This window comes from Oncorhynchus kisutch, linkage group LG17 (genome assembly GCF_002021735.2).
Source record: "Oncorhynchus kisutch isolate 150728-3 linkage group LG17, Okis_V2, whole genome shotgun sequence".
In the NCBI taxonomy this organism is placed as follows: Eukaryota; Metazoa; Chordata; class Actinopteri; order Salmoniformes; family Salmonidae; genus Oncorhynchus; species Oncorhynchus kisutch.
The window spans coordinates 82,829,877-82,847,731 of NC_034190.2; the positions used below are offsets into that span (position 1 = coordinate 82,829,877).

At 55.7% G+C, this 17,855-nt stretch overlaps 1 protein-coding gene across 1 annotated transcript in view; it reads right to left on the bottom strand.

Annotated features, from left to right (window-relative positions):
- LOC109885864 (laminin subunit alpha-5) overlaps positions 1 to 17,855 on the bottom strand; it is a 281,944-nt gene that overhangs the window by 79,073 nt on the left and 185,016 nt on the right. Inside the window, 1 exon segment of the mRNA XM_031793358.1 lies at positions 14,611 to 14,694. Coding sequence (XP_031649218.1) covers positions 14,611 to 14,694 — 84 coding nt within the window.

Consider the following 17,855-nt stretch of genomic DNA (forward strand, 5'->3'; position numbering starts at 1 on the left):
CATGTGGACTATCCCCAGGTGGTCAGTGTACCTCCTCCACCATGTGGACTATCCCCAGGTGGTCAGTGTCCCTCCTCCACCATGTGGACAATCCCCAGGTGGTCAGTGTTCCTCCTCCACCATGTGGACTATCCCCAGGTGGTCAGTGTCCCTCCTCCACCATGTGGACTATCCCCAGGTGGTCAGTGTCCCTCCTCCACCATGTGGACTATCCCCAGGTGGTCAGTGTACCTCCTCCACCATGTGGACTATCCCCCAGGTGGTCAGTGTCCCTCCTCCACCATGTGGACTATCCCCAGGTGGTCAGTGTACCTCTACCATGTGGACTATCCCCAGGTGGTCAGTATCCCTCCTCCACCATGTGGACTATCCCCTGGTGGTCAGTGTCCCTCCTCCACCATGTGGACTATCCCCAGGTGGTCAGGTCAGTGTACCTCCTCTACCATGTGGACTATCCCCAGGTGGTCAGTGTCCCTCCTCCACCATGTGGACTATCCCCAGGTGGTCAGTGTCCTACCTCTACCATGTGGACTATCCCCAGGTGGTCAGTGTCCTACCTCTACCATGTGGACTATCCCCAGGTGGTCAGTGTACCTCCTCCACCATGTGGACTATCCCCAGGTGGTCAGTGTCCCTCCTCCACCATGTGGACTATCCCCAGGTGGTCAGTGTCCCTCCTCCACCATGTGGACTATCCCCAGGTGGTCAGTGTACCTCCTCCACCATGTGGACTATCCCCCAGGTGGTCAGGTCAGTGTCCCTCCTCCACCATGTGGACTATCCCCAGGTGGTCAGGTCAGTGTCCCTCCTCTACCATGTGGACTATCCCCAGGTGGTCAGTGTTCCTCCTCCACCATGTGGACTATCCCCAGGTGGTCAGTGTCCCTCCTCCACCATGTGGACCATCCCCAGGTGGTCAGTGTCCCTCCTCCACCATGTGGACTATCCCCAGGTGGTCAGTGTCCTACCTCTACCATGTGGACTATCCCCAGGTGGTCAGTGTACCTCCTCCACCATGTGGACTATCCCCAGGTGGTCAGTGTCCCTCCTCCACCATGTGGACTATCCCCAGGTGGTCAGTGTTCCTCCTCCACCATGTGGACTATCCCCAGGTGGTCAGGTCAGTGTACCTCCTCTACCATGTGGACTATCCCCAGGTGGTCAGTGTCCCTCCTCCACCATGTGGACTATCCCCAGGTGGTCAGTGTCCTACCTCTACCATGTGGACTATCCCCAGGTGGTCAGTGTACCTCCTCCACCATGTGGACTATCCCCAGGTGGTCAGTGTCCCTCCTCCACCATGTGGACTATCCCCAGGTGGTCAGTGTCCCTCCTCTACCATGTGGACTATCCCCAGGTGGTCAGGTCAGTGTCCCTCCTCCACCATGTGGACTATCCCCAGGTGGTCAGTGTACCTCCTCTACCATGTGGACTATCCCCAGGTGGTCAGTGTCCCTCCTCCACCATGTGGACTATCCCCAGGTGGTCAGGTCAGTGTCCCTCCTCCACCATGTGGACTATCCCAAGGTGGTCAGTGTCCCTCCTCCACCATGTGGACTATCCCCAGGTGGTCAGGTCAGTGTCCCTCCTCCACCATGTGGACTATCCCCAGGTGGTCAGTGTACCTCCTCCACCATGTGGACTATCCCAAGGTGGTCAGGTCAGTGTACCTCCTCTACCATGTGGACTATCCCCAGGTGGTCAGTGTCCCTCCTCCACCATATGGACTATCCCCAGGTGGTCAGTGTACCTCCTCCACCATGTGGACTATCCCCAGGTGGTCAGTGTCCCTCCTCCACCATGTGGACTATCCCCAGGTGGTCAGTGTCCCTCCTCCAACATGTGGACTATCCCCAGGTGGTCAGTGTCAATCCTCCACCATGTGGACTATCCCCAGGTGGTCAGTGTCCCTCCTCTACCATGTGGACTATCCCCAGGTGGTCAGGTCAGTGTCCCTCCTCCACCATGTGGACTATCCCCAGGTGGTCAGTGTACCTCCTCTACCATGTGGACTATCCCCAGGTGGTCAGTGTCCCTCCTCCACCATGTGGACTATCCCCAGGTGGTCAGGTCAGTGTCCCTCCTCCACCATGTGGACTATCCCAAGGTGGTCAGTGTCCCTCCTCCACCATGTGGACTATCCCCAGGTGGTCAGGTCAGTGTCCCTCCTCCACCATGTGGACTATCCCCAGGTGGTCAGTGTACCTCCTCCACCATGTGGACTATCCCCAGGTGGTCAGGTCAGTGTACCTCCTCTACCATGTGGACTATCCCCAGGTGGTCAGTGTCCCTCCTCCACCATATGGACTATCCCCAGGTGGTCAGTGTACCTCCTCCACCATGTGGACTATCCCCAGGTGGTCAGTGTCCCTCCTCCACCATGTGGACTATCCCCAGGTGGTCAGTGTCCCTCCTCCAACATGTGGACTATCCCCAGGTGGTCAGTGTCCCTCCTCCACCATGTGGACTATCCCCAGGTGGTCAGTATCCCTCCTCCACCATGTGGACTATCCCCTGGTGGTCAGTGTCCTACCTCTACCATGTGGACTATCCCCAGGTGGTCAGGTCAGTGTACCTCCTCTACCATGTGGACTATCCCCAGGTGGTCAGTGTACCTCCTCCACCATGTGGACTATCCCACGGTGGTCAGTGTCCCTCCTCCACCATGTGGACTATCCCCAGGTGGTCAGTGTACCTCTTCCACCATGTGGACTATCCCCAGGTGGTCAGTGTACCTCCTCCACCATGTGGACTATCCACCGGTGGTCAGTGTCCCTCCTCCACCATGTGGACTATCCCCAGGTGGTCAGTGTCCCTCCTCCACCATGTGGACTATCCCCAGGTGGTCATTGTCCCTCCTCCAACATGTGGACTATCCCCAGGTGGTCAGTGTCCCTCCTCCACCATGTGGACTATCCCCAGGTGGTCAGGTCAGTGTCCCTCCTCCACCATGTGGACTATCCCCAGGTGGTCAGTGTACCTCCTCCACCATGTGGACTATCCCCCAGGTGGTCAGGTCAGTGTCCCTCCTCCATCATGTGGACTATCCCCAGGTGGTCAGTGTCCTACCTCTACCATGTGGACTATCCCCAGGTGGTCAGTGTCCTACCTCTACCATGTGGACTATCCCCAGGTGGTCAGGTCAGTGTCCCTCCTCCATCATGTGGACTATCCCCAGGTGGTCAGGTCAGTGTCCCTCCTCCACCATGTGGACTATCCCCAGGTGGTCAGTGTCCCTCCTCCACCATGTGGACTATCCCCAGGTGGTCAGGTCAGTGTCCCTCCTCCACCATGTGGACTATCCCCAGGTGGTCAGTATCCCTCCTCCACCATGTGGACTATCCCCTGGTGGTCAGGTCAGTGTCCCTCCTCCACCATGTGGACTATCCCCAGGTGGTCAGGTCAGTGTACCTCCTCTACCATGTGGACTATCCCACGGTGGTCAGTGTACCTCTTCCACCATGTGGACTATCCCCAGGTGGTCAGTGTACCTCCTCCACCATGTGGACTATCCACCGGTGGTCAGTGTCCCTCCTCCACCATGCAGACTATCCCCAGGTGGTCAGTGTCCCTCCTCCACCATGTGGACTATCCCCAGGTGGTCATTGTCCCTCCTCTACCATGTGGACTATCCCCAGGTGGTCAGTGTCCCTCCTCCAACATGTGGACTATCCCCAGGTGGTCAGTGTCCCTCCTCCACCATGTGGACTATCCCCAGGTGGTCAGTGTCCCTCCTCCACCATGTGGACTATCCCCAGGTGGTCAGGTCAGTGTCCCTCCTCCACCATGTGGACTATCCCCAGGTGGTCAGTGTACCTCCTCCACCATGTGGACTATCCCCCAGGTGGTCAGGTCAGTGTCCCTCCTCCACCATGTGGACTATCCCCAGGTGGTCAGTATCCCTCCTCCACCATGTGGACTATCCCCTGGTGGTCAGGTCAGTGTCCCTCCTCCACCATGTGGACTATCCCCAGGTGGTCAGGTCAGTGTACCTCCTCTACCATGTGGACTATCCCACGGTGGTCAGTGTACCTCTTCCACCATGTGGACTATCCCCAGGTGGTCAGTGTACCTCCTCCACCATGTGGACTATCCACCGGTGGTCAGTGTCCCTCCTCCACCATGCAGACTATCCCCAGGTGGTCAGTGTCCCTCCTCCACCATGTGGACTATCCCCAGGTGGTCATTGTCCCTCCTCTACCATGTGGACTATCCCCAGGTGGTCAGTGTCCCTCCTCCAACATGTGGACTATCCCCAGGTGGTCAGTGTCCCTCCTCCACCATGTGGACTATCCCCAGGTGGTCAGTGTCCCTCCTCCACCATGTGGACTATCCCCAGGTGGTCAGGTCAGTGTCCCTCCTCCACCATGTGGACTATCCCCAGGTGGTCAGTGTACCTCCTCCACCATGTGGACTATCCCCCAGGTGGTCAGGTCAGTGTCCCTCCTCCACCATGTGGACTATCCCCAGGTGGTCAGGTCAGTGTCCCTCCTCCACCATGTGGACTATCCCCAGGTGGTCAGTGTCCCTCCTCCACCATGTGGACTATCCCCAGGTGGTCAGTGTCCCTCCTCCACCATGTGGACTATCCCCAGGTGGTCAGGTCAGTGTCCCTCCTCCACCATGTGGACTATCCCCAGGTGGTCAAGTCAGTGTCCCTCCTCCATCATGTGGACTATCCCCAGGTGGTCAGTGTCCTACCTCTACCATGTGGACTATCCCAGGTGGTCAGTGTCCTACCTCTACCATGTGGACTATACCCAGGTGGTCAGGTCAGTGTCCCTCCTCCATCATGTGGACTATCCCCAGGTGGTCAGGTCAGTGTCCCTCCTCCACCATGTGGACTATCCCCAGGTGGTCAGGTCAGTGTCCCTCCACCATGTGGACTATGCCCAGGTGGTCAGGTCAGTGTCCCTCCTCCACCATGTGGACTATCCCCAGGTGGTCAGTGTCCCTCCTCCAACATGTGGACTATCCCCAGGTGGTCAGTGTCCCTCCTCCACCATGTGGACTATCCCCAGGTGGTCAGGTCAGTGTCCCTCCTCCACCATGTGGACTATCCCCAGGTGGTCAGTGTACCTCCTCCACCATGTGGACTAACCCCAGGTGGTCAGGTCAGTGTCCCTCCTCCACCATGTGGACTATCCCCAGGTGGTCAGGTCAGTGTCCCTCCTCTACCATGTGGACTATCCCCAGGTGGTCAGTGTCCCTCCTCCACCATGTGGACTATCCCCTGGTGGTCAGTGTCCCTCCTCTACCATGTGGACTATCCCCAGGTGGTCAGTGTCCCTCCTCCACCATGTGGACTATCCCCTGGTGGTCAGTGTCCTACCTCTACCATGTGGACTATCCCCAGGTGGTCAGGTCAGTGTACCTCCTCTACCATGTGGACTATCCCCAGGTGGTCAGGTCAGTGTCCCTCCTCCACCATGTGGACTATCCCCAGGTGGTCAGTGTACCTCCTCCACCATGTGGACTATCCCACGGTGGTCAGTGTCCCTCCTCCACCATGTGGACTATCCCCAGGTGGTCAGTGTACCTCTTCCACCATGTGGACTATCCCCAGGTGGTCAGTGAACCTCCTCCACCATGTGGACTATCCACCGGTGGTCAGGTCAGTGTCCCTCCTCCATCATGTGGACTATCCCCAGGTGGTCAGTGTCCTACCTCTACCATGTGGACTATCCCCAGGTGGTCAGTGTCCTACCTCTACCATGTGGACTATCCCCAGGTGGTCAGGTCAGTGTCCCTCCTCCATCATGTGGACTATCCCCAGGTGGTCAGGTCAGTGTCCCTCCTCCACCATGTGGACTATCCCCAGGTGGTCAGGTCAGTGTCCCTCCACCATGTGGACTATCCCCAGGTGGTCAGGTCAGTGTCCCTCCTCCATCATGTGGACTATCCCCAGGTGGTCAGGTCAGTGTCCCTCCTCCACCATGTGGACTATCCCCAGGTGGTCAGGTCAGTGTCCCTCCTCCATCATGTGGACTATCCCAGGTGGTCAGTGTCCTACCTCTACCATGTGAACTATACCCAGGTGGTCAGGTCAGTGTCCCTCCTCCATCATGTGGACTATCCCCAGGTGGTCAGGTCAGTGTCCCTCCTCCACCATGTGGATTATCCCCAGGTGGTCAGGTCAGTGTCCCTCCACCATGTGGACTATGCCCAGGTGGTCAGGTCAGTGTCCCTCCTCCACCATGTGGACTATCCCCAGGTGGTCAGTGTACCTCCTCCACCATGTGGACTATCCCCAGGTGGTCAGTGTCCCTCCTCCACCATGTGGACTATCCCCAGGTGGTCAGGTCAGTGTCCCTCCTACACAATGTGGACTATCCCCAGGTGGTCAGGTCAGTGTCCCTCCTCCACCATGTGGACTATCCCCAGGTGGTCAGTGTACCTCCTCCACCATGTGGACTATCACCAGGTGGTCAGTGTCCCTCCTCTACCATGTGGACTATCCCCAGGTGGTCAGTGTCCCTCCTCCAACATGTGGACTATCCCCAGGTGGTCAGTGTCCCTCCTCCACCATGTGGACTATCCCCAGGTGGTCAGGTCAGTGTCCCTCCTCCACCATGTGGACTATCCCCAGGTGGTCAGTGTACCTCCTCCACCATGTGGACTAACCCCAGGTGGTCAGGTCAGTGTCCCTCCTCCACCATGTGGACTATCCCCAGGTGGTCAGGTCAGTGTCCCTCCTCTACCATGTGGACTATCCCCAGGTGGTCAGTGTCCCTCCTCCACCACGTGGACTATCCCCTGGTGGTCAGTGTCCCTCCTCTACCATGTGGACTATCCCCAGGTGGTCAGTGTCCCTCCTCCACCATGTGGACTATCCCCTGGTGGTCAGTGTCCTACCTCTACCATGTGGACTATCCCCAGGTGGTCAGGTCAGTGTACCTCCTCTACCATGTGGACTATCCCCAGGTGGTCAGGTCAGTGTCCCTCCTCCACCATGTGGACTATCCCCAGGTGGTCAGTGTACCTCCTCCACCATGTGGACTATCCCACGGTGGTCAGTGTCCCTCCTCCACCATGTGGACTATCCCCAGGTGGTCAGTGTACCTCTTCCACCATGTGGACTATCCCCAGGTGGTCAGTGAACCTCCTCCACCATGTGGACTATCCACCGGTGGTCAGGTCAGTGTCCCTCCTCCATCATGTGGACTATCCCCAGGTGGTCAGTGTCCTACCTCTACCATGTGGACTATCCCCAGGTGGTCAGTGTCCTACCTCTACCATGTGGACTATCCCCAGGTGGTCAGGTCAGTGTCCATCCTCCATCATGTGGACTATCCCCAGGTGGTCAGGTCAGTGTCCCTCCTCCACCATGTGGACTATCCCCAGGTGGTCAGGTCAGTGTCCCTCCACCATGTGGACTATGCCCAGGTGGTCAGGTCAGTGTCCCTCCTCTACCATGTGGACTATCCCCAGGTGGTCAGTGTCCCTCCTCCACCATGTGGACTATCCCCAGGTGGTCAGTGTCCCTCCTCCACCATGTGGACTATCCCCAGGTGGTCAGGTCAGTGTCCCTCCTCCACCATGTGGACTATCCCCAGGTGGTCAGTGTACCTCCTCCACCATGTGGACTATCCCCAGGTGGTCAGTGTCCCTCCTCCACCATGTGGACTATCCCCAGGTGGTCAGTGTCCCTCCTCCACCATGTGGACTATCCCCAGGTGGTCAGGTCAGTGTCCCTCCTCCACAATGTGGACTATCCCCAGGTGGTCAGGTCAGTGTCCCTCCTCCACCATGTGGACTATCCCCAGGTGGTCAGTGTACCTCCTCCACCATATGGACTATCCCCAGGTGGTCAGTGTCCCTCCTCTACCATGTGGACTATCCCCAGGTGGTCAGTGTCCCTCCTCTACCATGTGGACTATCCCCAGGTGGTCAGTGTCCCTCCTCCACCACGTGGACTATCCCCTGGTGGTCAGTGTCCCTCCTCTACCATGTGGACTATCCCCAGGTGGTCAGTGTCCCTCCTCCACCATGTGGACTATCCCCTGGTGGTCAGTGTCCTACCTCTACCATGTGGACTATCCCCAGGTGGTCAGGTCAGTGTACCTCCTCTACCATGTGGACTATCCCCAGGTGGTCAGGTCAGTGTCCCTCCTCCACCATGTGGACTATCCCCAGGTGGTCAGTGTACCTCCTCCACCATGTGGACTATCCCACGGTGGTCAGTGTCCCTCCTCCACCATGTGGACTATCCCCAGGTGGTCAGTGTACCTCTTCCACCATGTGGACTATCCCCAGGTGGTCAGTGAACCTCCTCCACCATGTGGACTATCCACCGGTGGTCAGGTCAGTGTCCCTCCTCCATCATGTGGACTATCCCCAGGTGGTCAGTGTCCTACCTCTACCATGTGGACTATCCCCAGGTGGTCAGTGTCCTACCTCTACCATGTGGACTATCCCCAGGTGGTCAGGTCAGTGTCCATCCTCCATCATGTGGACTATCCCCAGGTGGTCAGGTCAGTGTCCCTCCTCCACCATGTGGACTATCCCCAGGTGGTCAGGTCAGTGTCCCTCCACCATGTGGACTATGCCCAGGTGGTCAGGTCAGTGTCCCTCCTCTACCATGTGGACTATCCCCAGGTGGTCAGTGTCCCTCCTCCACCATGTGGACTATCCCCAGGTGGTCAGTGTCCCTCCTCCACCATGTGGACTATCCCCAGGTGGTCAGGTCAGTGTCCCTCCTCCACCATGTGGACTATCCCCAGGTGGTCAGTGTACCTCCTCCACCATGTGGACTATCCCCAGGTGGTCAGTGTCCCTCCTCCACCATGTGGACTATCCCCAGGTGGTCAGTGTCCCTCCTCCACCATGTGGACTATCCCCAGGTGGTCAGGTCAGTGTCCCTCCTCCACAATGTGGACTATCCCCAGGTGGTCAGGTCAGTGTCCCTCCTCCACCATGTGGACTATCCCCAGGTGGTCAGTGTACCTCCTCCACCATATGGACTATCCCCAGGTGGTCAGTGTCCCTCCTCTACCATGTGGACTATCCCCAGGTGGTCAGTGTCCCTCCTCTACCATGTGGACTATCCCCAGGTGGTCAGTGTCCCTCCTCCAACATGTGGACTATGCCCAGGTGGTCAGTGTCCCTCCTCTACCATGTGGACTATCCCCAGGTGGTCAGTGTTCCTCCTCCACCATGTGGACTATCCCCAGGTGGTCAGTGTCCCTCCTCCACCATGTGGACCATCCCCAGGTGGTCAGTGTACCTCCTCCACCATGTGGACTATCCCCAGGTGGTCAGTGTCCCTCCTCCACCATGTGGACTATCCCCAGGTGGTCAGTGTACCTCCTCTACCATGTGGACTATCCCCAGGTGGTCAGTGTCCCTCCTCCACCATGTGGACTATCCCCAGGTGGTCAGGTCAGTGTCCCTCCTCCACCATGTGGACTATCCCCAGGTGGTCAGGTCAGTGTCCCTCCTCCACCATGTGGACTATCCCCAGGTGGTCAGTGTACCTCCTCCACCATGTGGACTATCCCCAGGTGGTCAGGTCAGTGTACCTCCTCTACCATGTGGACTATCCCCAGGTGGTCAGTGTCCCTCCTCCACCATGTGGACTATCCCCAGGTGGTCAGTGTACCTCCTCCACCATGTGGACTATCCCCAGGTGGTCAGTGTCCCTCCTCCACCATGTGGATTATCCCCAGGTGGTCAGTGTCCCTCCTCCAACATGTGGACTATCCCCAGGTGGTCAGTGTCCCTCCTCCACCATGTGGACTATCCCCAGGTGGTCAGTATCCCTCCTCCACCATGTGGACTATCCCCTGGTGGTCAGTGTCCTACCTCTACCATGTGGACTATCCCCAGGTGGTCAGGTCAGTGTCCCTCCTCTACCATGTGGACTATCCCCAGGTGGTCAGTGTACCTCCTCCACCATGTGGACTATCCCACGGTGGTCAGTGTGCCTCCTCCACCATGTGGACTATCCCCAGGTGGTCAGTGTACCTCTTCCACCATGTGGACTATCCCCAGGTGGTCAGTGTACCTCCTCCACCATGTGGACTATCCACCGGTGGTCAGTGTCCCTCCTCCACCATGTGGACTATCCCCAGGTGGTCAGTGTCCCTCCTCCACCATGTGGACTATCCCCAGGTGGTCATTGTCCCTCCTCCAACATGTGGACTAGCCCCAGGTGGTCAGTGTCCCTCCTCCACCATGTGGACTATCCCCAGGTGGTCAGGTCAGTGTCCCTCCTCCACCATGTGGACTATCCCCAGGTGGTCAGTGTACCTCCTCCACCATGTGGACTATCCCCCAGGTGGTCAGGTCAGTGTCCCTCCTCCATCATGTGGACTATCCCCAGGTGGTCAGTGTCCTACCTCTACCATGTGCACTATCCCCAGGTGGTCAGTGTCCTACCTCTACCATGTGGACTATCCCCAGGTGGTCAGGTCAGTGTCCCTCCTCCATCATGTGGACTATCCTCAGGTGGTCAGGTCAGTGTCCCTCCTCCACCATGTGGACTATCCCCAGGTGGTCAGTGTCCCTCCTCCACCATGTGGACTATCCCCAGGTGGTCAGGTCAGTGTCCCTCCTCCACAATGTGGACTATCCCCAGGTGGTCAGGTCAGTGTCCCTCCTCCACCATGTGGACTATCCCCAGGTGGTCAGTGTACCTCCTCCACCATATGGACTATCCCCAGGTGGTCAGTGTCCCTCCTCTACCATGTGGACTATCCCCAGGTGGTCAGTGTCCCTCCTCCAACATGTGGACTATGCCCAGGTGGTCAGTGTACCTCCTCTACCATGTGGACTATCCCCAGGTGGTCAGTGTCCCTCCTCCACCATGTGGACTATCCCCAGGTGGTCAGTGTACCTCCTCCACCATGTGGACTATCCCCCAGGTGGTCAGGTCAGTGTCCCTCCTCCACCATGTGGACTATCCCCAGGTGGTCAGGTCAGTGTCCCTCCTCTACCATGTGGACTATCCCCAGGTGGTCAGTGTTCCTCCTCCACCATGTGGACTATCCCCAGGTGGTCAGTGTCCCTCCTCCACCATGTGGACCATCCCCAGGTGGTCAGTGTACCTCCTCCACCATGTGGACTATCCCCAGGTGGTCAGTGTCCCTCCTCCACCATGTGGACTATCCCCAGGTGGTCAGTGTACCTCCTCTACCATGTGGACTATCCCCAGGTGGTCAGTGTCCCTCCTCCACCATGTGGACTATCCCCAGGTGGTCAGGTCAGTGTCCCTCCTCCACCATGTGGACTATCCCCAGGTGGTCAGGTCAGTGTCCCTCCTCCACCATGTGGACTATCCCCAGGTGGTCAGTGTACCTCCTCCACCATGTGGACTATCCCCAGGTGGTCAGGTCAGTGTCCCTCCTCCACCATGTGGACTATCCGCAGGTGGTCAGTGTCCCTCCTCCACCATGTGGACTATCCCCAGGTGGTCAGGTCAGTGTCCCTCCTCCACCATGTGGACTATCCCCAGGTGGTCAGGTCAGTGTCCCTCCTCCACAATGTGGACTATCCCCAGGTGGTCAGGTCAGTGTCCCTCCTCCACCATGTGGACTATCCCCAGGTGGTCAGTGTCCTACCTCTACCATGTGGACTATCCCCAGGTGGTCAGGTCAGTGTCCCTCCTCTACCATGTGGACTATCCCCAGGTGGTCAGTGTACCTCCTCCACCATGTGGACTATCCCACGGTGGTCAGTGTGCCTCCTCCACCATGTGGACTATCCCCAGGTGGTCAGTGTACCTCTTCCACCATGTGGACTATCCCCAGGTGGTCAGTGTACCTCCTCCACCATGTGGACTATCCACCGGTGGTCAGTGTCCCTCCTCCACCATGTGGACTATCCCCAGGTGGTCAGTGTCCCTCCTCCACCATGTGGACTATCCCCAGGTGGTCATTGTCCCTCCTCCAACATGTGGACTAGCCCCAGGTGGTCAGTGTCCCTCCTCCACCATGTGGACTATCCCCAGGTGGTCAGGTCAGTGTCCCTCCTCCACCATGTGGACTATCCCCAGGTGGTCAGTGTACCTCCTCCACCATGTGGACTATCCCCCAGGTGGTCAGGTCAGTGTCCCTCCTCCATCATGTGGACTATCCCCAGGTGGTCAGTGTCCTACCTCTACCATGTGCACTATCCCCAGGTGGTCAGTGTCCTACCTCTACCATGTGGACTATCCCCAGGTGGTCAGGTCAGTGTCCCTCCTCCATCATGTGGACTATCCTCAGGTGGTCAGGTCAGTGTCCCTCCTCCACCATGTGGACTATCCCCAGGTGGTCAGTGTCCCTCCTCCACCATGTGGACTATCCCCAGGTGGTCAGGTCAGTGTCCCTCCTCCACAATGTGGACTATCCCCAGGTGGTCAGGTCAGTGTCCCTCCTCCACCATGTGGACTATCCCCAGGTGGTCAGTGTACCTCCTCCACCATATGGACTATCCCCAGGTGGTCAGTGTCCCTCCTCTACCATGTGGACTATCCCCAGGTGGTCAGTGTCCCTCCTCCAACATGTGGACTATGCCCAGGTGGTCAGTGTACCTCCTCTACCATGTGGACTATCCCCAGGTGGTCAGTGTCCCTCCTCCACCATGTGGACTATCCCCAGGTGGTCAGTGTACCTCCTCCACCATGTGGACTATCCCCCAGGTGGTCAGGTCAGTGTCCCTCCTCCACCATGTGGACTATCCCCAGGTGGTCAGGTCAGTGTCCCTCCTCTACCATGTGGACTATCCCCAGGTGGTCAGTGTTCCTCCTCCACCATGTGGACTATCCCCAGGTGGTCAGTGTCCCTCCTCCACCATGTGGACCATCCCCAGGTGGTCAGTGTACCTCCTCCACCATGTGGACTATCCCCAGGTGGTCAGTGTCCCTCCTCCACCATGTGGACTATCCCCAGGTGGTCAGTGTACCTCCTCTACCATGTGGACTATCCCCAGGTGGTCAGTGTCCCTCCTCCACCATGTGGACTATCCCCAGGTGGTCAGGTCAGTGTCCCTCCTCCACCATGTGGACTATCCCCAGGTGGTCAGGTCAGTGTCCCTCCTCCACCATGTGGACTATCCCCAGGTGGTCAGTGTACCTCCTCCACCATGTGGACTATCCCCAGGTGGTCAGGTCAGTGTCCCTCCTCCACCATGTGGACTATCCGCAGGTGGTCAGTGTCCCTCCTCCACCATGTGGACTATCCCCAGGTGGTCAGGTCAGTGTCCCTCCTCCACCATGTGGACTATCCCCAGGTGGTCAGGTCAGTGTCCCTCCTCCACAATGTGGACTATCCCCAGGTGGTCAGGTCAGTGTCCCTCCTCCACCATGTGGACTATCCCCAGGTGGTCAGTGTACCTCCTCCACCATATGGACTATCCCCAGGTGGTCAGTGTCCCTCCTCTACCATGTGGACTATCCCCAGGTGGTCAGTGTCCCTCCTCCAACATGTGGACTATCCCCAGGTGGTCAGTGTCCCTCCTCCACCATGTGGACTATCCCCAGGTGGTCAGGTCAGTGTCCCTCCTCCACCATGTGGACTATCCCCAGGTGGTCAGTGTACCTCCTCCACCATGTGGACTATCCCCAGGTGGTCAGGTCAGTGTCCCTCCTCCACCATGTGGACTATCCCCAGGTGGTCAGGTTAGTGTCCCTCCTCCACCATGTGGACTATCCCCAGGTGGTCAGTGTCCCTCCTCCACCATGTGGACTATCCCCAGGTGGTCAGGTCAGTGTACCTCCTCCATCATGTGGACTATCCCCAGGTGGTCAGGTCAGTGTCCCTCCTCCACCATGTGGACTATCCCCAGGTGGTCAGGTCAGTGTCCCTCCACCATGTGGACTATGCCCAGGTGGTCAGGTCAGTGTCCCTCCTCTACCATGTGGACTATCCCCAGGTGGTCAGTGTCCCTCCTCCACCATGTGGACTATCCCCAGGTGGTCAGTGTCCCTCCTCCACCATGTGGACTATCCCCAGGTGGTCAGGTCAGTGTCCCTCCTCCACCATGTGGACTATCCCCAGGTGGTCAGTGTCCCTCCTCCACCATGTGGACTATCCCCAGGTGGTCAGTGTCCCTCCTCCACCATGTGGACTATCCCCAGGTGGTCAGTGTACCTCCTCCACCATGTGGACTATCCCCAGGTGGTCTGTGTCCCTCCTCCACCATGTGGACTATCCCCAGGTGGTCAGTGTCCCTCCTCCACCATGTGGACTATCCCCAGGTGGTCAGGTCAGTGTCCCTCCTCCACAATGTGGACTATCCCCAGGTGGTCAGGTCAGTGTCCCTCCTCCACCATGTGGACTATCCCCAGGTGGTCAGTGTACCTCCTCCACCATGTGGACTATCCCCAGGTGGTCAGTGTCCCTCCTCTACCATGTGGACTATCCCCAGGTGGTCAGTGTCCCTCCTCCACCATGTGGACTATCCCCAGGTGGTCAGGTCAGTGTCCCTCCTCCACAATGTGGACTATCCCCAGGTGGTCAGTGTCCCTCCTCTACCGTGTGGACTATCCCCAGGTGGTCAGTGTCCCTCCTCCACCATGTGGACTACCCCCAGGTGGTCAGTGTCCCTCCTCTACCGTGTGGACTATCCCCAGGTGGTCAGTGTCCCTCCTCCACCATGTGGACTATCCCCAGGTGGTCAGTGTCCTACCTCTACCATGTGGACTATCCCCAGGTGTGGTTCTTCAGGTGAAGAGTATTCTCTCTCCATGAACACCAGGGTCATCTGGTTACCCTGGAGACACAGAGACACACACACAGCCTTTATTATGAGACGCACAACCACTATCAACAGGGATTAACCAGCCGTAATGGTAGTTAATGAGAACAACTACATTATCAACAGGGATTAACCAGCCGTAATGGTAGTTAATGAGAACAACTACATTATCAACAGGGATTAACCAGCCGTAATGGTAGTTAATGAGAACAGCTACATTATCAACAGGGATTAACCAGCCGTAATGGTAGTTAATGAGAACAACTACATTATCAACAGGGATTAACCAGCCGTAATGGTAGGTAATGTTAATGAGAACAGTTACATTATCAACAGGGATTAACCAGCCGTAATGGTAGTTAATTTTAATGAGAACAGCTACATTATCAACAGGGATTAACCAGCCGTAATGGTAGTTAATGAGAACAGCTACATTATCAACAGGGATTAACCAGCCGTAATGGTAGTTAATGAGAACAGCTACATTATCAACAGGGATTAACCAGCCGTAATGGTAGTTAATGAGAACAACTACATTATCAACAGGGATTAACCAGCCGTAATGGTAGGTAATGTTAATGAGAACAGTTACATTATCAACAGGGATTAACCAGCCGTAATGGTAGTTAATTTTAATGAGAACAGCTACATTATCAACAGGGATTAACCAGCCGTAATGGTAGTTAATGAGAACAGCTACATTATCAACAGGGATTAACCAGTCGTAATGGTAGTTAATGAGAACAGCTACATTATCAACAGGGATTAACCAGCCGTAATGGTAGGTAATAAGAACAGCTACATTATCAACAGGGATTAACCAGCCGTAATGGTAGTTAATGAGAACAGCTACATTATCAACAGGGACTAACCAGCCGTAATGGTAGTTAATGAGAACAGCTTGATTATCAACAGGGATTAACCAGCCGTAATGGTATTTAATGAGAACAGCTACATTATCAACAAGGATTAACCAGCCATAATGGTAGTTAATGTTAATGAGAACAGCGATATTGTCAACGGGGATTAACCAGCCGTAATGGTAGTTAATGTTAATGACAACAGCTACATTATCAACAGGGATTAACCAGCCGTAATGGTAGTTAATGTTAATGAGAACAGCTACATTATCAACAGGGATTAACCAGCCATAATGGTAGTTAATGAGAACAGCTACATTATCAACAGGGATTAACCAGCCGTAATGGTAGTTAATGTTAATGAGAACAGCTACATTATCAACAGGGATTAACCAGCCGTAATGGTAGTTAATGTTAATGACAACAGCTACATTATCAACAGGGATTAACCAGCCGTAATGGTAGTTAATGAGAACAGCTACATTATCAACAGGGATTAACCAGCCGTAATGGTAGTTAATGTTAATGAGAACAACTACATTATCAACAGGGATTAACCCGCCGTAATGGTAGTTAATGAGAACAGCTACATTATCAACAGGGATTAACCGGCCGTACTGGTAGTTAATGTTAATGACAACAGCTACATTATCAACAGGGATTAACCAGCCGTAATGGTAGTTAATGTTAATGACAACAGCTACATTATCAACAGGGATTAACCAGCCGTAATGGTAGTTAATGAGAACAGCTACATTATCAACAGGGATTAACCAGCCGTAATGGTAGTTAATGTTAATAAGAACAGCTACATTATCAACAGGGATTAACCAGCCATAATGGTAGTTAATGAGAACAACTACATTCTCAACAGGTCCGAGACAGGATTGTGTCGAGGCACAGATCTGGGGAAGGGCACCAAAACATTTCTGCAGCATCGAAGGTCCCCAAGAACACAGTGGTCTCCATCATTCTTAAATGGAAGAAGTTTGGAACCACCAAGACTCTTTTTAGAGCTGGCCGCCCGGCCAAACTGAGCAATCGGAGGAGAAGGGCCTTGGTCAGGGAGGTGACCGAGAACCCAATGGTCACTCTTACAGAGCTCCCGAGTTCCTCTGTAGAGATGGGGGAACCTTCCAGAAGGACAACCATCTCTGCAGCACTCCACCAATGAGACTTCCTGTTTGGCCCTGTCCGGGGGTGTCCTCGGATGGGGTCACAGTGTCTCCTGACCCCTCTTGTCTCAGCCTCCAGTATTTATGCTGCAGTAGTTTATGTGTCGGGGGGCTAGGGTCAGTTTGTTATATCTGGAGTACTTCTCCTGTCTTATCTGGTGTCCTGTGTGAATTTAAGTATGCTCTCTGTAATTCTCTCTCTTGAAGGACCTGAGCCCTAGGACCATGCCTCAGGACTACCTGGCATGATGACTCCTTGCAGTCCCCAGTCCACCTGGCCGTCACGTCTGGAGGAAGCATGGCACCATCCCTACGGTGAAGCATGGTGGTGGCAGCATCATGCTGTGGGGATGTTTTTCAGTGGCAGGGACTGGAAGACTAGTCAGGATCAAGGGAAAGATGAACGGAGCAAAGTACAGAGAGATCCTTGATGAAAACCTGCTCCAGAGCGCTCAGGACCTCAGACTGGGGAGAAGGTACACCTTCCAACAGGACAATGACCCTAAGCACACAGCCAAGACAACGCAGGAGTCGCTTCGGTACAAATCTCTGAATGTCCTTGAGTGGCCAAACCAGAGCCTGGACTTGAACCCGATCGAACTTGTCTGGAAAGACCTGAAAATAGCTGTGCAGCGACGCTCCCAATACAACCTGACAGAGCAGGTGTGCCAAGCTTGTAGCATCATACCCAAGAAGACTCGAGTCTGTAATCGCTGCCAAAGGTGCTTCAACAAAGTTCTGAGTAAAAGGTCTGAATACTTATGGAAATGTGATTTCTGTTTATTAAATGTTATATTAATTAGCAAACCTCTCCTCCTTCTATCCACCTCTTCTCTCACCCCCCCTCTCTCTCTCTCTCTTCTCTCCCTTCTCTCTCCCCCTCTCTCTCTCTCTTCTCTCCCTTCTCTCTCCCCCTCTCTTAGACTGGTGAGGTTGTGAGCAAACAAGGGAGAGTGTGTGTGAGAGAGAGAGACTGAAAGAGTGGTCGTCATGGCAGCTGAGGCACAGAGACAGCGGTCTCTGTCCACGTCAGGAGACTCGCTCTACCTGGTCCTGGGGATCGACAAGAACGCCTCGCATGAGGACATCAATAAGTCCTACAGGTAACACGATACACCACTATACCAGGACATCAAGAAGT